Raw genomic sequence first — 18,294 nt, forward strand, 5'->3', positions numbered from 1 at the left:
TTTGATAAATACATGCTTTCTGGGTTCACAATCTGTGAACACACTGAGGAAGGGGCTACCCGAAACGCGTCTGTGTGAGCGTTGAAAAATAAATTAAGTGATTGACAACTATCCCGCGAGTGCCGTGCTTCTTTCCCGGCTGGGAGAGGGGAGTCAAGGAGCGGCGATATTGACACGGAGCACCACCATGTTCTCGGCACCCGCCTATGAGTGCCCCGTTGCTGACAAGGTGCACCAGGAGCGATAATATATATATATATATATATATATATATATATATATATATATATATATATATATATATATATATATATATATATATATAAGGTAAGTTGTCGTCAAACAGCAAATCCGGCCAAGAAATGACGAGGCAAAACCCAGTAATGGTGCGTGGTTATTTTATTGTGCTTAACACCAATCCGCCATGACGCGTTTCGGCCTAACAAGGCCTTGATCACATGACACCGTCATAGGGGCAGACTACCCGTTTTAAAGTGCAAAGTGCCATTATTTTCTAGGCATAGAAAACATACTCGCACAATAGTCACATAGTATGGACTTAACGCAGATAGGGATTTATCAATGCCAAATATAAGGCAATTTGCGCTCCTAACTTTGCACATACTTCAAAGTTCAATCGTAACAGCAATTCAGAATAATTATAAAACACATAAATATATAAATATGTTTAAAAATATAAATACTCCATTTCATTGCTGAAAACAAAAAGTCATCCATAAAATTGTATTGTAGAAAACGGCTAAAAGTGTACTAATATACACAACTAAGCCAGATTCATTAGAATGAACTACATGGATGCTTCAAACATTTCCTTACATCTGTTTGGGAAAAGAATTCGAAAATGCCCAAGTGGGCAAATCAATGTAAATGTGCAAAATACTGCTGTGCAAGTCATATCATATAAAAAATTGCAAAAAGGGAATAAGTGCTACCGGTGATAAAATATAAAACAAGTGACAGTAAAATCATCAATAAATACATTCGGGTGTGGAGAGCAGCGATTCAAAATATTTACATCAGTACTCATACTTAAAGTTCATAATTCCCGTCTGATGCTGGTTTTACTTTTTGTTATAAATAAGTATAACAATCCTCGCTTGCATTGAGACCATTCAGCATTTTGGTATCGAGCATTATGATATGTTGTGTTTCTAATTTGCGCAGTTGGGATTCTCGATCCCCTCCCCTCCTCTGAGGAGGTACTGTGTGGATGACATAATATCTCAACTCAGTAGTATTTTTGCCATGACACTCCTCAAAGTGACGTGCAACGGGGTACGCCGCATTCGCATTGGTGATGGCCCTTAGATGTTGCAGGATCCGTTTGTACACCTGTGGTCTGGTACTTCCCACGTATCGCAGACCACAAGGACATTCCAACACGTATACTGCGTACTCCGTCCCACAGGTCAATTTTTGTTTGATCTTAACAGGATTCAATTTGAACTGTGTCATGTATTCTGTCTTGCTCACACCATTCCTGCAAGCCTTGCAGGTTGAGCATTTCAGAAAACCCCTGCTGCTGTTTAGCCACGGGCCCTTGGTTCTGACTTCAGGGCTGCTAGAAACATGGCTATCCTTCATGGATCTCGCTTTTTTGAATGTTATGCTTGGTGTTCCAGTAACCAAATTACCAACAACCGGGTCGCTAGTTATGAGTGACCAGTTGCGTTTCACAATCTTGTGAATAACCTGATGTTGGTTACTAAAGCCAAAGATAATTTGTGTCTCATTTGCTGCTGCAGGTTTAGAATTGTTTTTACTTAAGACAGCAGGGGCCAGGAGTTGCAGTCTATCATGGGAGTTGGCTCTATTCATTGCCCTGTCTATAATTTCGGTTTGATACCCTCTATTAATAAACCTTGCTTTGCATTCCATTTGCGCCAACTTGCATTCTTTGTCGCTACTGCATATTTTCCTGATACGGAGCATTTCCCGGTACGGGATGCTCCATATCCGGTGCGGCAGATGGTGGCTGGCGGCATGCAAGATAGTATTTCCCGCTGTTGGCTTGCGGTAGAGCCTTGTCTCTAAGTTTCCATTATTAACAAAAATATCTACATTCAGAAAAAAAATGGAAGTTGCACTGATGCTGCTGGTGAACTCTAGATTAAGATTGTTCACATTAAGCTCATTGATGAACTCAGTAGCTTCACTTTCTGACCCATCCCAGATCAGGAAAAGGTCATCTATATACCTCAACCATTTTTTTACTTTTGAATTTAGGATGGTGCTAAAATTGGGTATGAGGACCTGCTCCTCCCAGTAGCCCATGTGCAGACAGGCATAACTGGGAGAGAAGCAGGCCCCCATAGCCACTCCCCTAGTCTGCTGGAACAACTGAATGGAAAGCAAAAATAAATTGTTGTCAAGGCACATATTAATCATAGAGACAATCATTCTGGAATGTTTGTAGAAGCAGGCTGGCCTTCTGTTCAGGAAATGCTGGACTGCCTTTGTGCCATCCCTGTGAAAAATACTTGTGTACAAGGATGTTACATCCAATGAAACAAGTAGGTAACCAGGTTCCCACTTGAAGGTAGATAACTTCCTGAGCACATCCCCTGTATCCAAGACAAAGGAAGGCAAATTTTTGACATGCTCCTGTAAGAAATAATCAACATATTTGCTTACATTCTCAAGAATGCTATTACAAGCGGAAATGATGGGTCTGCCTGGAGGATTAAAGCTGTTTTTGTGAATTTTTGGGATAAAGTATATTACATGTGTTGTCGGATATTCGTTTTTCAAGTACTTATACTCATCCATGGTTAATAGACCCAAGATCCTCCAGGCCATTATACTTTTGTGGATAAGAGTGTGGACAAATAACAACTTAGGCCTCAACCACAAAATTTTATTGGACTGCTTAAAATTGGATAAGTTTAAAGATATTGCTTGGCTGGCATACATCAACAAGTGCTCTGTAGAACTGGGACGTCCAGAGATTTTCTCCTCCCCGCTTGAATTACAAAAAGCGGACCTGGCTTGGGTCAAGGAAAATTTCTACAAACTTAAGTCCTTGGAGAGAGAACAACGCCAGTTAACAAAACCCACGGTCAGAGCGCATTATATGACACTTACCTGTATTGCCATCCAACCGTATCTTGCCCTAGTCAATATCCCGTTCCACAGATGGCTTCTGGTTAAGTTTAGATTTAACCAGATTTATTTGGTACTCTGTGATAAACAGGGATGGTTCAAGCCCGAGGAAGCACCTGTATGTGAATGTGACAACTTTTCCATACAAGACAATATGCACCTTATGTTATTCTGCCCTTTTTATCATGTTCCAAGGCAAAAGTATCTGTTACCCTTGTTGAAGGGGAAAGCGTTTATGCAAGCAAAACCTGCTCTTTTGTACCTACAAATGCTTGACTTTCCCCTGGTAATGTTCAGTGTGGCAAATTACCTTGTCGCTGCTGTTCGAATTAGGAGGAGGAAAGTACAAGCCCAACTGTGGGGACTGTAATGAATTTGGTATCTCTTGCTTTTTTGCACATGATGAGTCTTTTTAAACTGATCTTTTTACTGTCCTAAAAATGCACTGTACCATATGAATTTTTTTTTATACTAATTTGTACTGTATCATATGGAATTTTATTATACTAAATTGTATTGTATCATGTAAAAAATTATTTTTAAATATGTACTCGGAACGATTTTTAACTGTTGTAGTATGCTTTTATGATTTTTAACAAAATCGAATAAAGTGGTTTTTGACTTGACTTGACTTGACTCCAGGCCATTAATTTGGAATAAATGTCGTTTTTTGCCAACTGGACCTCATTTGCGGTAGTCCTTCTATAGCACTCTCGATCATTTAACTGGCTTAGTGCTACCTCCATATACATTTTGCGAGGCCATAGCACTATATTTCCGCCTTTATCCGATTGCCGAATGATGACGTTCTCATTGTCTTTCAACTTCTTGATCAGTTTGTGGTACTCTATGTCTATATATATATATATATTCACTGAAAAAACCATAGGTTTCACACCAGTTATAGTTAGGAATTAGCATTTAAAAAACCTATTAAATTCACTGAAAAAACCATAGGTTTCACACCAGTTATAGTTAGCTGGAAATTTTACTGACATAAAACCATTGAAATTCCACGTTATAGTTAGTTGGACTCACTATAACTTGCGCGTGTAATGCACTGCTGATGACGTCACATATTACATCTCTCATGACATGGTCAATGACATCACTCATGACATCACTGATGACACCATCCTGTGAATGTGTGTCTTTCTGAAAATAATTATATTTTATATATGTATATGTAAAGGTCGATGGAAGAATAAATGTTTAAATAAGTGTCTTAATGGATGTTTTTTTTTAAAAAAATTGATTGGTTAACTGGCTTATTAAGTGTATTTTAGTGAATACATATATTAGCGAGTATTGATTAAATATTTAAATGTTTGTATCAGTGTTTCACTTTGTGTATAATTGGCTGCATGGGTTGGTGAGTAGCTACATGTGTGTGTATATGGGTTATTAGATGTTTTTTTAGTATCAGTATGAGTGTCTGTATGGTTTGGTGGGGGTATTACTTAGCACATAGATGCATCAATGACTGACTCACTGTTTGTATGTGTTTTGAAGACAGCATATGTGCAGGACTGTATGGGTGGATGAGTGTGTATATGTGTGTGTTAGTGAGTGAATGACTGTCTCACTAGTGTATTTATCAGTAACGACATATGTTTTAATCTAGTATATGTGAGTATTGATGTTTATAAGTGAGTATATGTGAGATTGTAAGAGTTCCTGTTTAAATAAGTATGTGTTTCTATAAGTGATTGGTTAAGAGAGTAAGTATGTGTAAGTTTCCTTAGAAGTAAGGTGGTAGTGTGTGTATAGTTGTATATGCAAATAAATGGATGTTCAATAGTTTATTTGCATGTGTGAGTATGTGTGTGAGTAACTTTTGGATAACTGTCGGTGTGTAACAGGATGTATAGGTGTATCACTACATATGATGAGTGAGTATATGTATGAGTGACTATATAGAACTGTTGGTGAATGAGTGGATGTGTATATAGATGGTGGTATTGCTGAATTGGTTGTTGTAACTGGTATGGATATTTCCATTTTTTTGAAAATGTTAATTTCTATTTTCGAATATGTATTTTAAGGGTTACATTACACTGAAAGGAGGTTTGTCACTCTGTCACAAAGATGGTGTCATCAGTGATGTCATGAGTGATGTCACTGACCATGTCATGAGTGATGTAATATGTGACGTCATCAGCAGTGCATTACACGCGCAAGTTATAGTGAGTCCAACTAACTATAACATGGAATTTCAATGGTTTTATGTCAGTAAAGTTTCCAGCTAAGTATAACTGGTGTGAAACCTATGTTTTTTTTCAGTGAATTTAATAGGTTTTTTAAATGCTAATTCCTAACTATAACTGGTGTGAAACCTATGGTTTTTTCAGTGAATTTCATAGGTTTTTTAAATGCTAATTCCTAACTATATATAAGGCCCCAAACCTATGTTTTTTTCTTTGAATTTCAAAATTTGGTTAATAGCAAATGTCTATAGCTATGAAATGTAATATTTTTGTAAATGAATGAATCCTATATTTTATTTTTATTTTAAACAATTTTTTTTTGTTTTTTTTATTTTCGACCCTGGAGCGTGCCCCGGAGAGCGTAGTCGTTTGAAGCGCCCCGGTGCGCGAACCGGGAAACGTCCCGTTAGCGCCAATGTCGCGAACGAAAACATGATCGTGACGTATCGCGTAGCAGCATCCGCGTGATACGCATGGCGTAAGCGCACCCGGAAGCACTCAAGCGAATACGATCGCGCAACGTAAACATCCGACGCGTTTACGCGTAAGCGCGTCGGTCATGTGACCTGAAAATAACACTTTTTATTGGTGCAGAACAGTTTTGTTTTCATAATGATGAAATCCCTGGTCTTGTGACCTGAAAATAACACTTCTCATTGGTTCAGGACAGTTTTTTTTTCCAAATGATGAAAGACCCCACCTTTTTTCCTTATTCTGACTTTGTCCTTTGACTTAGGAAGACCCGTTTGTACCTCTCTGTACCTTTTTGATCTATATAATGGCTTCAGTAGCAGCAGCAGCTGGTGAATCTGCACCACCACCACCACCACAACCACCAAGAGGACCATCACAAGATTACATTGGTGGTCAACAAGAGGAGGAAGAGGAGGAGGAGGAGGAGGAGGGGAGGAGAAGATGGCTTGAAGAACACAATACCCCATACCAGCCAAGACCACACATTATATGGGAGCTTTTTTCGATCCCAGAGGGGAAGAAAAAAGTAAATGCAGCCAAGGTGACTTGCCTAATCTGTGGCATGGAACTTTCTAGGGGGAACCCTAATAAAAAATATTCATTCGGAAACAACACAATGATTAGACACATGCAGCACAGGCATCCAATCAACTATTCTGCTGCAGAGATGAGGGAACTGGCCAGAAACCCTCCCCAAACTACAAGCACCTCCTCCAAAAGAAAGCAACGCGCTCCGTCGGGACAAGAGGCAAGAGAGACGATGCCTTGCATTCAGCCATGGGTTGCAGATTTCCGTATAATCTGTAAACATTGTGGGAAGACCATCTCCTACGGAGAACAGAGCGTAAAGCTCATCGTCCTTGCTGGGGACAACCACAAATGCCCCAATAAACCCTAATTATTTCTTTTCTTTTTTTTTTTTGCTCCAGTTGAGCCATTTTCAATTCCCTGTTTTTTCGTTTCTCCCCATGAAAAATACAAAAAAAATATAAAACTGTTCAGAAAACCCCCAAAAAATGTTAAAAAAACAATTAAAAAATATAAAACAGCAAAAAGAAGAAAAAAAACTGTTCTTTTTAGAACTACCTCCAATTTATAAAAAAAGGCTACATTTTTTAAAAACTCTGTCATTCTTTTTTCCCCATGGTCCGCTCCCCGGTCCGCTCCCCGGTGCGCGTACCGGGCGCTCCCCCCGCGCAAATCAAAAAATGTTTTTCTTTTTTTGCCCCTCTGGGCCCTTTTATGGCCCCCATATCAAACCTAGGGGGTCAGGGGGGGGGGGTCTATCCCTGCCCCCTTATGGTCATTTCCCCCTTTTTTTTCCACTTCTTGTGTCTCTATCCTACCGAGACACAAGATGGCGGCCGGTCTGGACTGTTTCGAATGTTTACAGACACCCGAGAGCCAATCAGCTTTCCGTGCGCACCTCGCGGGCGCGCCCAGAGCGCTCCCCGGTGCGCGTACCGGGGCGCTGCCATAGATATAGATATTTTTTTGAACCTAAATTACTCAAAATCCACTGGAGCACATATCTTGAGACATAGCAAAGGCACATCGGGCTACCAGTCCCTACAATTTTGCCAAGTTTGGTGGAAATCCATTCAGCCGTTCGGGCTAAAAGTGAGTTCGACCGCCCTATGGAAATTAACATGGGGAAAACACGTTTTGGGACCCCCCTTTTATCTCGGCCCCCGCTTCACGAATCCCCCCCAAACTTTCAAGGAAGGACCGGAGCTCCGCGAGGCAAATTTGAGGAAAATTTTCAGGCAGATTCGTCAACCGGCGCCAAAGTTATTCACAATAGAATTTTGAGATTTTGCATTGAAAAAAATCCTAACTATAACTACCTACTGGCGACCGCCAGTAGGTAATATATATATATACACATATATCTACAGATATATATATATATTCCCACATGTATTTAAAATTAATATATACACATAGTATATTCACGAACACACATACATCTTTATTGATTTATTTCGGACAGTTGGTATAGCACAGCTCACCTGGGTGCTGCTCCTGTGAAGGATAGACATTCTAAAACAACCAAGGCTTGAACCTGTTCATGAGGGCAGTGAGATCCGGGCAGGAACGGTAATGAAAAGGGTGTTTATTTCCGCTGCATAATCTATGCTTCTTTAGATATGTATATATTAACATTTGTATGTGGTTCTACAGAGGCAGTTTAACATAGTTATACATTGGATATTATACACACACACACGTATATTCCATATGTAATCATAGGCGTGCAGACACGCTTTTGTGCACATTTCTGCTCGTGCCTGCAGTTTGCCCCCTCTCCCCGTTCCTCCTCTCACCTTTCCTTGAATGTGTGAATAACCCAGAATTAAATCCTCTCTGGTGACGCGCAGCTGGTGCCGATAGCTACCCCCCCACCCTTGACGGCTCCTCTTAATAACAGGTGACATTGTGTGTGCTTGTCTTATCCTTGGTTGTGTCTTCACAGGCGACCCCCCAACGCCTGTCTCCTGCAGGCATGAATCTAATTGTCACGTCCATACTGTGTGTGTGTGTTTGAGAGAGAGGGGGAGAGACACACTGTGAGAGGGATTGTGTGTGTAAAAGATATAAAGACAGAATATGTGTGCGTGTGAGAGATTGTGTGTGTATGTATGTGTGCGAGAGAGAGAATTTGTGTATGTGCCTTTATGTGAAATTACAAGTTATATGGACAGTGTTGGATTTTGCAGGGCAGGGCACCCTGACACCCAGCCACCCCACCTGGCAGTCTCTATGCCCCCAGGGGCACACATCACGCTGCGCAGTCTCGCTCTCTGTTGGCAGTGCTGGGGAACCCTGGCACCCAGCCACCCCCACCTGGCAGTCTCTATGCGCCCGGGGGCACACATCGCGCTGCGCAGTCTCGTTCTCTGTGGCAGCGCGTGTGGTTGTACCAGTCTCTCCACGCGTGCCCATATGTGCGTATAACTGTGCATCTGGTTGGGCATGTGTGTGTGCAGCTGCACCAGTCCATCCACACGTGTGCTCGTGCGTGCGTGCGTGCCTGGGACGTGCCACTATCTGTGTCCATGCCTCTCTGTTGTGCGAACACTCCTGTACTTGTGAGCCTGCGCGTGCACGTCTGTGTGAATATTTGTGTCTTTGTGTGTGTATCTTTGCGTCCGTGTGTGCATCTCTATCTTCCTGGGGTTGTGTCTGTGTGTGGTCTTGTCCGCATGCATGTTTTACTCGTGTTTCTATACACCAATTTAGAAGCAAAATTGACACTATAAACCTTTTTTATTCAGTAAAGTTCTGTCCACAACAATAATGGTAAAATGGAACAAATGTAGCAGTAAAAACTGTTCAAGGGTGGCGGACATGGTCACGAGACATGAGCACTAGCTATATTACGGCAGCCAATGTGACAACCAGCTATCTGCCCATGTGACAAGGGCTGTACGAAAGTCTTTACAAGCCATAGAAACAAGACAACGGTTGGTTGAAAAAGACAGAGCAGATTGTAAGGAGAGCAGGGATTGGAGAATCGCGGGCAGCGTGGGTCTGGGGTCTGGCTTTGTATACACCGGACAGCTTTGGCCCTTTAACAATGGATGGCCGGCGCATTCTTGACCGTTCATGTGCTGTAAACATAAGTTCGCTGAATATGTTACAGTTCTTTATAATATACATCAAGTAAATTATCCTGGGTGCTGGCAGTATTGCAGGCATGGGAGAGTGATGCTTTTTCTTTTTAATAAGTGGCTGGGTTTCAACTGTGCGTTTCTTTCATTTTAGTATAATCGCGGCACCCGCAATTTACTTTTAACATTTTAAAAGTAAAGCGCAGGTGCCGCGATTATACTAAAATAAAAGAAATTTCTCTTTTAGCCCCATCTGTTTCAGACGGACTTGGCATGACTTACTGCTGCAGTAAAAGGTTCTTTATCTTCTTTATGGGGCGAAACAGGTGGCCCCATAAAGAAGATATGAAACCTTTTACGCCAACAATAAGTCAAGTAACCCAGTCTGAAAAGGTGTGGGCTAAAAGAGAAAGAAGAACGTCACTAGGACCTCTTCTCCAATGGCTGGCCACCGTTTAGGAGGCCAGCCAATGAAGAAGAGGGGTGGGGCTTAACCCTCGCTAGTGAAGTACACTCTAAAACATAAAATCTTGCGAGCTCGACTGCCCATGTGCGCAGTACGCCACGCGAGACCTAAAAACATACCTGGCCTATGATATGCTGACTATACTGTTGCATTTGTACATCAGTGTGCACAGTAGATTGTCCTAATCAAGCCTAATGGCCTTGGATAGGTTCTGGTCTTGTGGTGCTCTTTAGCATGTATTCAGGCCTGTCTGTGCTGAATAGATTTTAAAATGCACTCCTTATTAGGTACTGTATTTTTTTACATTAAGGCCTACATTTGCTCACTACATTGTGAAAAGGACCAGTGTTATTCATGGTGGTTGATTCATTTGTCCTGCATTTTATAAAGAGTCATATTATCATTTGATATGTCTCTTCTTTTAATGCTTGTTTTACTAGTTCAAACAATACTGGGCCCTTATACCACCATAATTATTGGATGTTTCTTTCTTAAAGAATTGAAAATGAAGAAGTTGACGGTAGTGGTCCCTCTGCAGAGGATAGCAGTGTTAGTCGTCCACTCTCTAGGCCGCCTCCCACGTACCGAAGCTACAGCCTCACCGAGCGTCGACGGATCGGCAGCATGACAGGAGTGGAGGAAGCGCACTATCAAAAGGTGCCCACAGATGAATCAGAGGCCCAGACTCTAGTCTCTGCAGATTTGGATTTCATGAAGAGTAAGTGTTTAGCACCTGCGCATGTTGAAAGTACAAGTTCAAGCTGACGTTTTGTGGCAGACCCTAGGAAAAGTGAAGTGGATGACATGTCTACATTGCTCTTCCTATGCTCTTCCATAAGTCAAGTTTCTTCAGCACTTCACCTGGGTGCCTTTTATTCACAGGATGGCCACAGCACTAGGTCTTCTTTTGGGTTATAAATTTGTATCACTGTACCAGAAAGCCCTCTGTGGCCTGGGGTCTTCTGTGGCTTTTTATGTTTCCACAGACTCTCTTTTAATCTAGACACAATATTTATGTCAGTGCGGCTTCTTTCTATTACCCCGTCTGTCTTTTTCGATATGGCCGAGTGTCTCCTGCCAATCTAAATGCCTGTGTCCCAGGCAGATGCTGTTTTTGCATTACATAGGACGTCTTTTTTACTGCTGCCTGTGCTTTCCTTTCGACCTGCACCTCTTTGTAGGATTGCCTTTCAAAATGTCTGCCATTCAGTGTGCCTTAAGGACTTCTTTTTGTATTTATTACAGCCCTTGCAGCTGTTGCTTATCTGAATTTGTCTTTTTGTGTGTCTGATATATTTTTAGGCTTAATGAAAGTTGACTTCCAACTAATTAACTAGTGTTGCCAGATTGCCAGTGTGGCTTAGTTCTTTATGTCCTTACTTCAGGAGCCACCTACCCAAGAAGCAGATGTGAATATTTAAAGTCCCAGATATCACGGCTTTTCCACATCAGATGATGCTCTAAGTGACCTTAATCTGTTACTCAATAGAAATGTGAAAACAAATATTCCTTTTATATGTCAATAGTAGTCAACGAAGTGAACTATTAATAGTCTAGAGACCAGGTCAATTCAGAACGCTGTTGGGATTATTGTGCGCTCTGGCTCTTTGCTGCTGTGTGGGTACAAAGGAACACTTAAGGCCTGATTACGATCTTGGCGGATGGGATACTCCGTCACAAACGCGACAGATATACCGTCCGGCGTATTACAAGTTCCATAAAATATAATGGAATCGTAATACAGCACACGGGATATCCGTCACATTTGTGACGGAGTATCCCATTCACCATGATCGTGATTAGTGTCCTTTCTTGGGTTGATCAGACCTCAGATCAACTTTTTCAATTTATTGTCACCACCTAATGCTGGAAAAACAGGTGTCTTGGTTACCTCTCCCACCAAGGCAAACATAAATGTATCCAGTCAAGATGCATTTCCTTTCCCCAAAGGGAAATGATGTTAGTGGCAAAGGCTTCTTTATTGAGACCATGTCACCACACGCTTCAGTGTTGATACCCTAAGCACTGAACACCTTCCTGCTACCAGTAGAAGCAACGAAATGCTAAGGCTGTCCCACTGATAATGCATGACTACTAATGCTGCTGCCCGCTTGGAAGGAACCTGTAAGAGCTGCAGTCACTCAAATAGGCTGTGTCTTTGTGCTCTCCTGTCTTTGTATTCTCCACATTTGTGTGAGATGTCTTTTACCCCTAATTCTGTCTGGTGAACTTTTTCTCTACCTCATATGGAACTCTGTTGAGACAAAAAATCTTGAAGTCGATTAAAGGCCCAATGAAAACCCTTTGTCAATGATATTCAGAGATACCCCTAAACTCAACAAAGTAATGGAAAAGAAACGTCCCTTAGATCCAATACCAAGAAACTAAAAAGTAGTGTAGAGAAAAGACATGCACTGTTGCCAGTTTTCCACGCTATAGTGTGTGTATTGCAGGACAGGCTTGATAAAGCGGTCTGCTTGCTCTAGCTTATGGCTCTATTAACAGTGGGAACATAAAGTATTGATAAAGGGGAGTTTCATAGGCCATTGTAGGCAAAGAGTGATTCTACATCTTTAGCAACAACCCAAACACATGCCACTCATCTTGGTCAATCTCTTTCACTGAGATATACTCTGCCTTAGACAATGAAAAGGAAAGGTAGTCTCTGTCATTTACAGATAGCTTGGTACAAACAAACCTTTGCAATAAGAAAGAAGCACCATTCTTCTCAATCTACAGACCCTGCCTAATAAAGACAGTTATTATTAGGTGAATGCTACTGCCACATTCCACTGAATCAATGAAAATAAAGGTTGCGGAATAGAGAATTCTGGTGGGCCTTAGTTCTTTATTATATTTCTAACAAAGAAGAGTTAGGGGAATGCACAGTGAGTCAGGGACCAGCTTAGCGGCTGAGGGAGAGGACATTTGTTTAGAATGCAGTAGGTCTAAAAGGAGAGGCACTTCTGATGAGCTTGAAGCTGGGGTTAGGACTGGAGGAGGAGTAATTCTTAGTGAGTCTAGGGCTGGGCATAAATGTTTAAGGCAAGGACCTCATTTATTTTTTGTTCCTAATTCCTGAGATGGTGACAGTGAAGATGAAAGATCTGATGACTCCGCATACTAAAGCCCAGTTTGGTGAGCTGCATGCACTATGCCTAGAAAATGGGCCTCTTCATGGATACTTCATGTACAGTGACTCTAATGTGGGCATTCTCCTGCCTGTGCCATCCCTAGAAGACGGGCCTATCCTGGAAAGCTCCTGTACTGTGGTTGTAAAAAATACCTTTTTCTGACAACTAACCATATGTGAAGTGGAAGAGTGAAAAGAGGAAAAAACCTGTGGTAGTGGCCGGAACGCAAGCTGTGTTCTAAATTCTTCCTTTAAAATGACTGGAAGAATGGCTCTATCCTACGCCCAGAGGATGGGAAAGGATTCTGGTCTGAATAACACTTGTACAGTCACTGAAGAAATTAGCAGTGTCTGGAAAACTGCCTATGTAATGACTGTAAAATAAACCATTTAGAGGTATTCTGTCCGCCTATTTCACCTCAAGAAATTCTCTACATGGCTCACACCTTCCTTGGTCCTTCACTTCGTTTTACCTAGGCAATGACCCAGAATAGTTCAATCTTCTCTGAGTTGCATAAATGTGATGAGGACAGACTTTCTTCACAAAACTACACAAAGGTCAATTCAATATGTTTATTTAAATAGACATAATAAAAATACCAGCAACAATTACAAGAAACACTTCATAAAAAAACATTATATCTACGTCACTATACCGTTTTGAACAGATTTAGATCATCAAAAGATATAAAAAATTTCCAAAATCAGCTCTGGGGGATCCTTTAGGAAGCAAGAGGAGCCCTCCAGTGAGAAATACGAATGGTGATACAATATATATTTATAAAGCATGTGCAATTTGAAAGAATAACATAAGGAAGCAATTTAATAAGTTACAGCCTATAATGAGACGGAAAAAGATCAAATCGTGTTAAATATAGGTACAGTTTGGAAAAATATCATACCATAGCAGCCACATATATTTTATATCAAGTGCATCATAAAGCAGCAAAATCTTTTCCCTTAGAACTTATTTAAAACACATAAACACCCAATTATGTGCAACAGCAATGAGATAACAGCAGTCATAGGTGTACATTTTCCACAGGTTAGAAATTGATTCAAATGGTCGAGGAGAACTTAAGAGCTCGTAGCTTTAAGGGCTATATTATTAGAAATGTAGTTAAATGCATAGCCAACCAAACCTAAAGAATAATTATGACAATTTAATATATGTTAATAAATTCCCTAAAAAAATGTAAATGTTTTATACACACAGTTTAATTTTTTGGAGCAAAAAAAAATTCTCGAGCAGACGAGACATTCTTAATGCCATTCTGAATGAACATTGGTCGAAGCCACCTACATCGAGATAAAGACAGAGCAGGACATACAAACAAGATATGATCAAGGTTCTGAGTACCCGGATTACAGAAGTTACAGTTTTTTCCACCTTTCCTGTTGAGTGACCGATTTCCGGTTAAATCATTTAATGGTAAGAGGTTCATGCGACAGAGGATGAGCCACCAGCGAATACCGTGACTTAAATTCCAGTAAAGGTACTTCTGAGGAACTCTCGGGGAGGAATCCTTGACTATTGTTTCCAGTCTGGCCCTTACTCTCCATATATTGACATCTCTCTGATAGCTAACTATGCCACTTGACATCTGTAAAAAAGGTTTCAATTCTGAGAGAGAAAAAGACAGCACTAAATCCTCTTGCATATTGAAATGATGCAGTGCCAGGAAGAAATCACTAGAAAAAGAGTATTTATACATTTGTCCTGCAATCATTTCCTGACGCATAAAAGTCCTCAATGAAAAAGGCTCTCTGTTCTTTAGCTGGTAACCCCAACGTATTACCCTAGCTAATCCTTGTATAAACGAACTCACCAAGCCAAATTCTAGCCTAATAGTGGCTATTGGGACAAAAGTATTAAAAATTACATAATTTGCAGAAAATTTGACCTTCGATCATATCCAAGAAGCTCCATTCTGTGGATCCATGGTATGGATTCAATAGCATATAACAAGTGGATACAATAGCATATAGCATGGATAAGTGGATACAATCGCATATAACATGGATAAGTGGATACAATAGCATATAACAAAGTATGGATTCAATAGCATATAACAAGGTGGGAGGAATTTTAGCTTTAAAAACTAAATGCAGATTTGAAAAATGTCTTCGACCCATAGCGCTATAAAATATGCGTAGGCCATTTGCATGCAATGTCGCTTTACAAGACCTATGTTCAGTATGGGGAGTAATCCTTGTACTACTTGAAATGACTTTCCCCAAATAGAGGTAGGAATCTACAATCTTACGTTTTTCGGAACCAATTCTCCAATTAAAATTACAGACTTTTCTATTTTTACCTCGTTTCATAATCAGAACCAGAAACATTCATCTTCAGAAATTGAGCAGTCATATCATTCTCCAGGTACTTTGTGACTCTTTGGGGACTGGATCATAAGAACAGGTGAGAGGTGTGTGTGCTTGTTTTTTTTGTTTGTTTTAGCAAGCCCTGGCTTCAAAGCAGTCTCCAGACGAGGTTCAGGGCCAAGTTAACAGCACCACACTTGCATTGTTTTCTCTTAGCCACTTTGCGTGTGTAGCATCCTGTGTGTACTGAACTATCTGGTGCTGTACCTTAGTCCCTCTTGGATAAACAGATGGCAGCAGTGATAGTATATGCGTAATGGGAGGAATCCTTTTAATGTATTAAGAGCCACTGCCTATGTTTCTATAATGGGAGAATGTGGCCTTGAAACTTTGCCAGTGCTCTGTGAGGACCGATGACTAGGATTATTTTGGTTTAGTGGCAATCATGTCATTGCCAGTGCAGAGGAAAGATTATTTCCTCCATTCCTTCTGTCTTTATAAAAAGGCCAAGGTAGGTAATCAAGATGTATTCATGAGATGTTGGAACTACTGAACCCCTTCGCTGTGGGTCGATTCCCCCGCGGTGCGAGAGGGGGCGGGGCTGGGCATGGCTCCCGGCCGTTATGAGTCTCAGTAGCTGTGTACTCATGAAAGCCGGGGGCCGGCATGAGCACATGACTACCGTGACTCATGATGGCCGGGAGCCATTATGAGCCCTCAAGCGGTTAATGAAATGGTCAGTGTTTTCGATCTGATGCATCAAATCATGCACCTTTTCCTCTTTCACAAGTACCTGAATGTAATGAATGCATTCTTTTTCAATTAATTAATCTGTAAAGAAACACATTTTATTTCCTTTCTAATATAAGACTCGATGTATTGCTGTCTCCATAAAGTAGCAAACCATACAGCATTAAGATATATGCATAATAATTACCCGATCGATTATAATAGAGCTAACAACCGTTACTTATTTTAACTTTATGTCATTTATAACTGCTTCCCTAGTTTAATGCTGCCAAGGAAAGCAATTTGGTTAAATGATTATTTTTATCTGCGGCTCTTCATTTGGGAACTGAATTAAGTGTACCTGATTTTTAAGCCCCTTGTAGATCTAAATGTGAGAATAGCAGCAGACCTCACACTTATGGGAACGTTTTTGTTGCACTTTGCATTTCGAGACAGCTTTAGCTTGTCCGATTTCCCCAGTGAGGGTTTTAACACTGTTTTTAGTTCTGGTCACCCCTGACCTTGGACATTTAATCCACTTTTGCGCACAATGTTCCCAACCAACCTTCTGTTGGCATGCTTCCAAGTAGAAGTGCTGATGCAGCGACCCATAAAAACGTCTCTTAGCCCCTTTCGAATAACCTTAGTTGCCTGCTGGGGTTCTCCATGCCCTTCTTTGAATCCTGCTGGGAGTCTGTCCGATCTTGCTCTGAGGCTTGCTATTAGCTCAGACGGCTATCAACTTCAAACAAAATATACAATCTAGGAATTCCAGCGTCTGAGCGAGAGAGGGACAGCACTGCATGATATTTTTGCTTATGAGGAAAAAGTAAGCAATTCAGTTCAACACCTGCGCACAGTCCAGTTCTCGCCAGCAGGAAAGGCCTGTTCTCTGCAGGCCTCTCCATTTATAGCAAAATAAATTACGGCTCTCTTCTGCTCTCCTTCCATAAGAAGGAGAAACAGCAAGATGGGTGTTTGCTATGGAGATGGAATCCAGACATTTAGGTGGGCCCCTATATTCGCCCCCTCTATAGATGATATGTCATTCTTTTTCATGTAGGTCACAGGTTTGAAGATGTTCCTGGCGTCCGACGACACTTAGTTCGCAAGAGCAGCAAAAGTCAAGTTGTTCATGTTGGCAAAGACTACAAGGATCATAAAGGACTGAGCACCCGTCAGAAGAAGCATGACCGCCAGCCACACGAGGTACTGTATGCTTCGCTTCTGCGTGTGTACCTGTACATCACTGCCATCAACCACATCCATTCTGTCTTAGCGCACCTGTAGGGTATGCCTGTCAGAGAGGAGATACCGCCTCTAGGTGTCTATAGCTCTACAGCACCACTACCAGCCTCACCACATAAACTAACCCCCACTGCCGGTGTCTACCTGTATGCCTGCAGTAAGCACACCAGGCTTAGCAGTTACCCTGACCCAATGATTCATATGTGAGACAGTAAGTGCTGAGGCGGAAAGTTTTGCTCAGAAGCTCATGGCCGGCGTTTTTTAATGTTTGTGGCGCTGAATACTTAGGCTGTGCAATGTTGGCTCCACCTCATTCCTCCTTTATCCACTACTAGACACTCACCTCCCTTCTAGCTCGCTGTTTCGGGTTCTTTTACATCACTTCTTTCTTTCTTTGTCTCTGTTTTTCCGCCTTTTGCTTCCACCTTTTTTGCCCCTTATATTTTTAACTCTCTTTCCCTGGATCAAAGTTGGATAAGGAAAAATATGTTGCGGTCACCAAAAAAAGGACGCAGGTGGGTCCCATCTGCAGCCAACAACTAATATTGAGCGCTGCCTTGAACCCCCCGGTGTGTGTGTGCCTTTGTAATCTGACTGCTGGTGGTATGATCAAACTCATGGGTTTCCCTCACTCCCTCGGTCAATTCAAGTGTTTGTTTTCTGGTGCACACTTCTACAGCTTGACCACCAGCTTCAGTGAGTACCATCATGCCCTTTAGCTTTGTGCATACCTTTCAGCAAGACCACCACACAGTGTCACCGAGTAGCAACAAGTGTCCTTTATATATTATTTTACTTTTTCTCTCCGTCTCCCTCTCACCTTTTTGTCCTCTTACATTTTCTGCACCTTGTACCACTATTTATTTCCTCTGTCTAGCTGTCTCATATCTTTCACTTCTTTTGTGCCTTCAGTGTTTATTGTCTCTCCAATCTTCAACTCTCCAATTTGAGAAATATGTTGATGTAAAGCCTCTT

General features: G+C 41.3%; 1 protein-coding gene across 4 annotated transcripts in view; it reads left to right on the top strand.

Moving 5' to 3' along the window:
* The window catches only part of SLC4A2 (solute carrier family 4 member 2), a 1,480,655-nt gene that overhangs the window by 842,602 nt on the left and 619,759 nt on the right, over positions 1-18,294 (top strand). For all 4 annotated transcript variants that reach the window (XM_086940913.1, XM_086940912.1, XM_086940914.1 and 1 more), the window contains 2 exons: positions 10,382-10,602; positions 17,135-17,280. In XM_086940913.1, the coding sequence (XP_086797039.1) occupies positions 10,382-10,602; positions 17,135-17,280 (367 nt within the window). The remainder of the gene's footprint in view (positions 1-10,381; positions 10,603-17,134; positions 17,281-18,294) is intronic.

Source organism: Lissotriton vulgaris, chromosome 10, assembly GCF_964263255.1.
Source record: "Lissotriton vulgaris chromosome 10, aLisVul1.2, whole genome shotgun sequence".
Lineage (NCBI taxonomy): Eukaryota > Metazoa > Chordata > Amphibia > Caudata > Salamandridae > Lissotriton > Lissotriton vulgaris.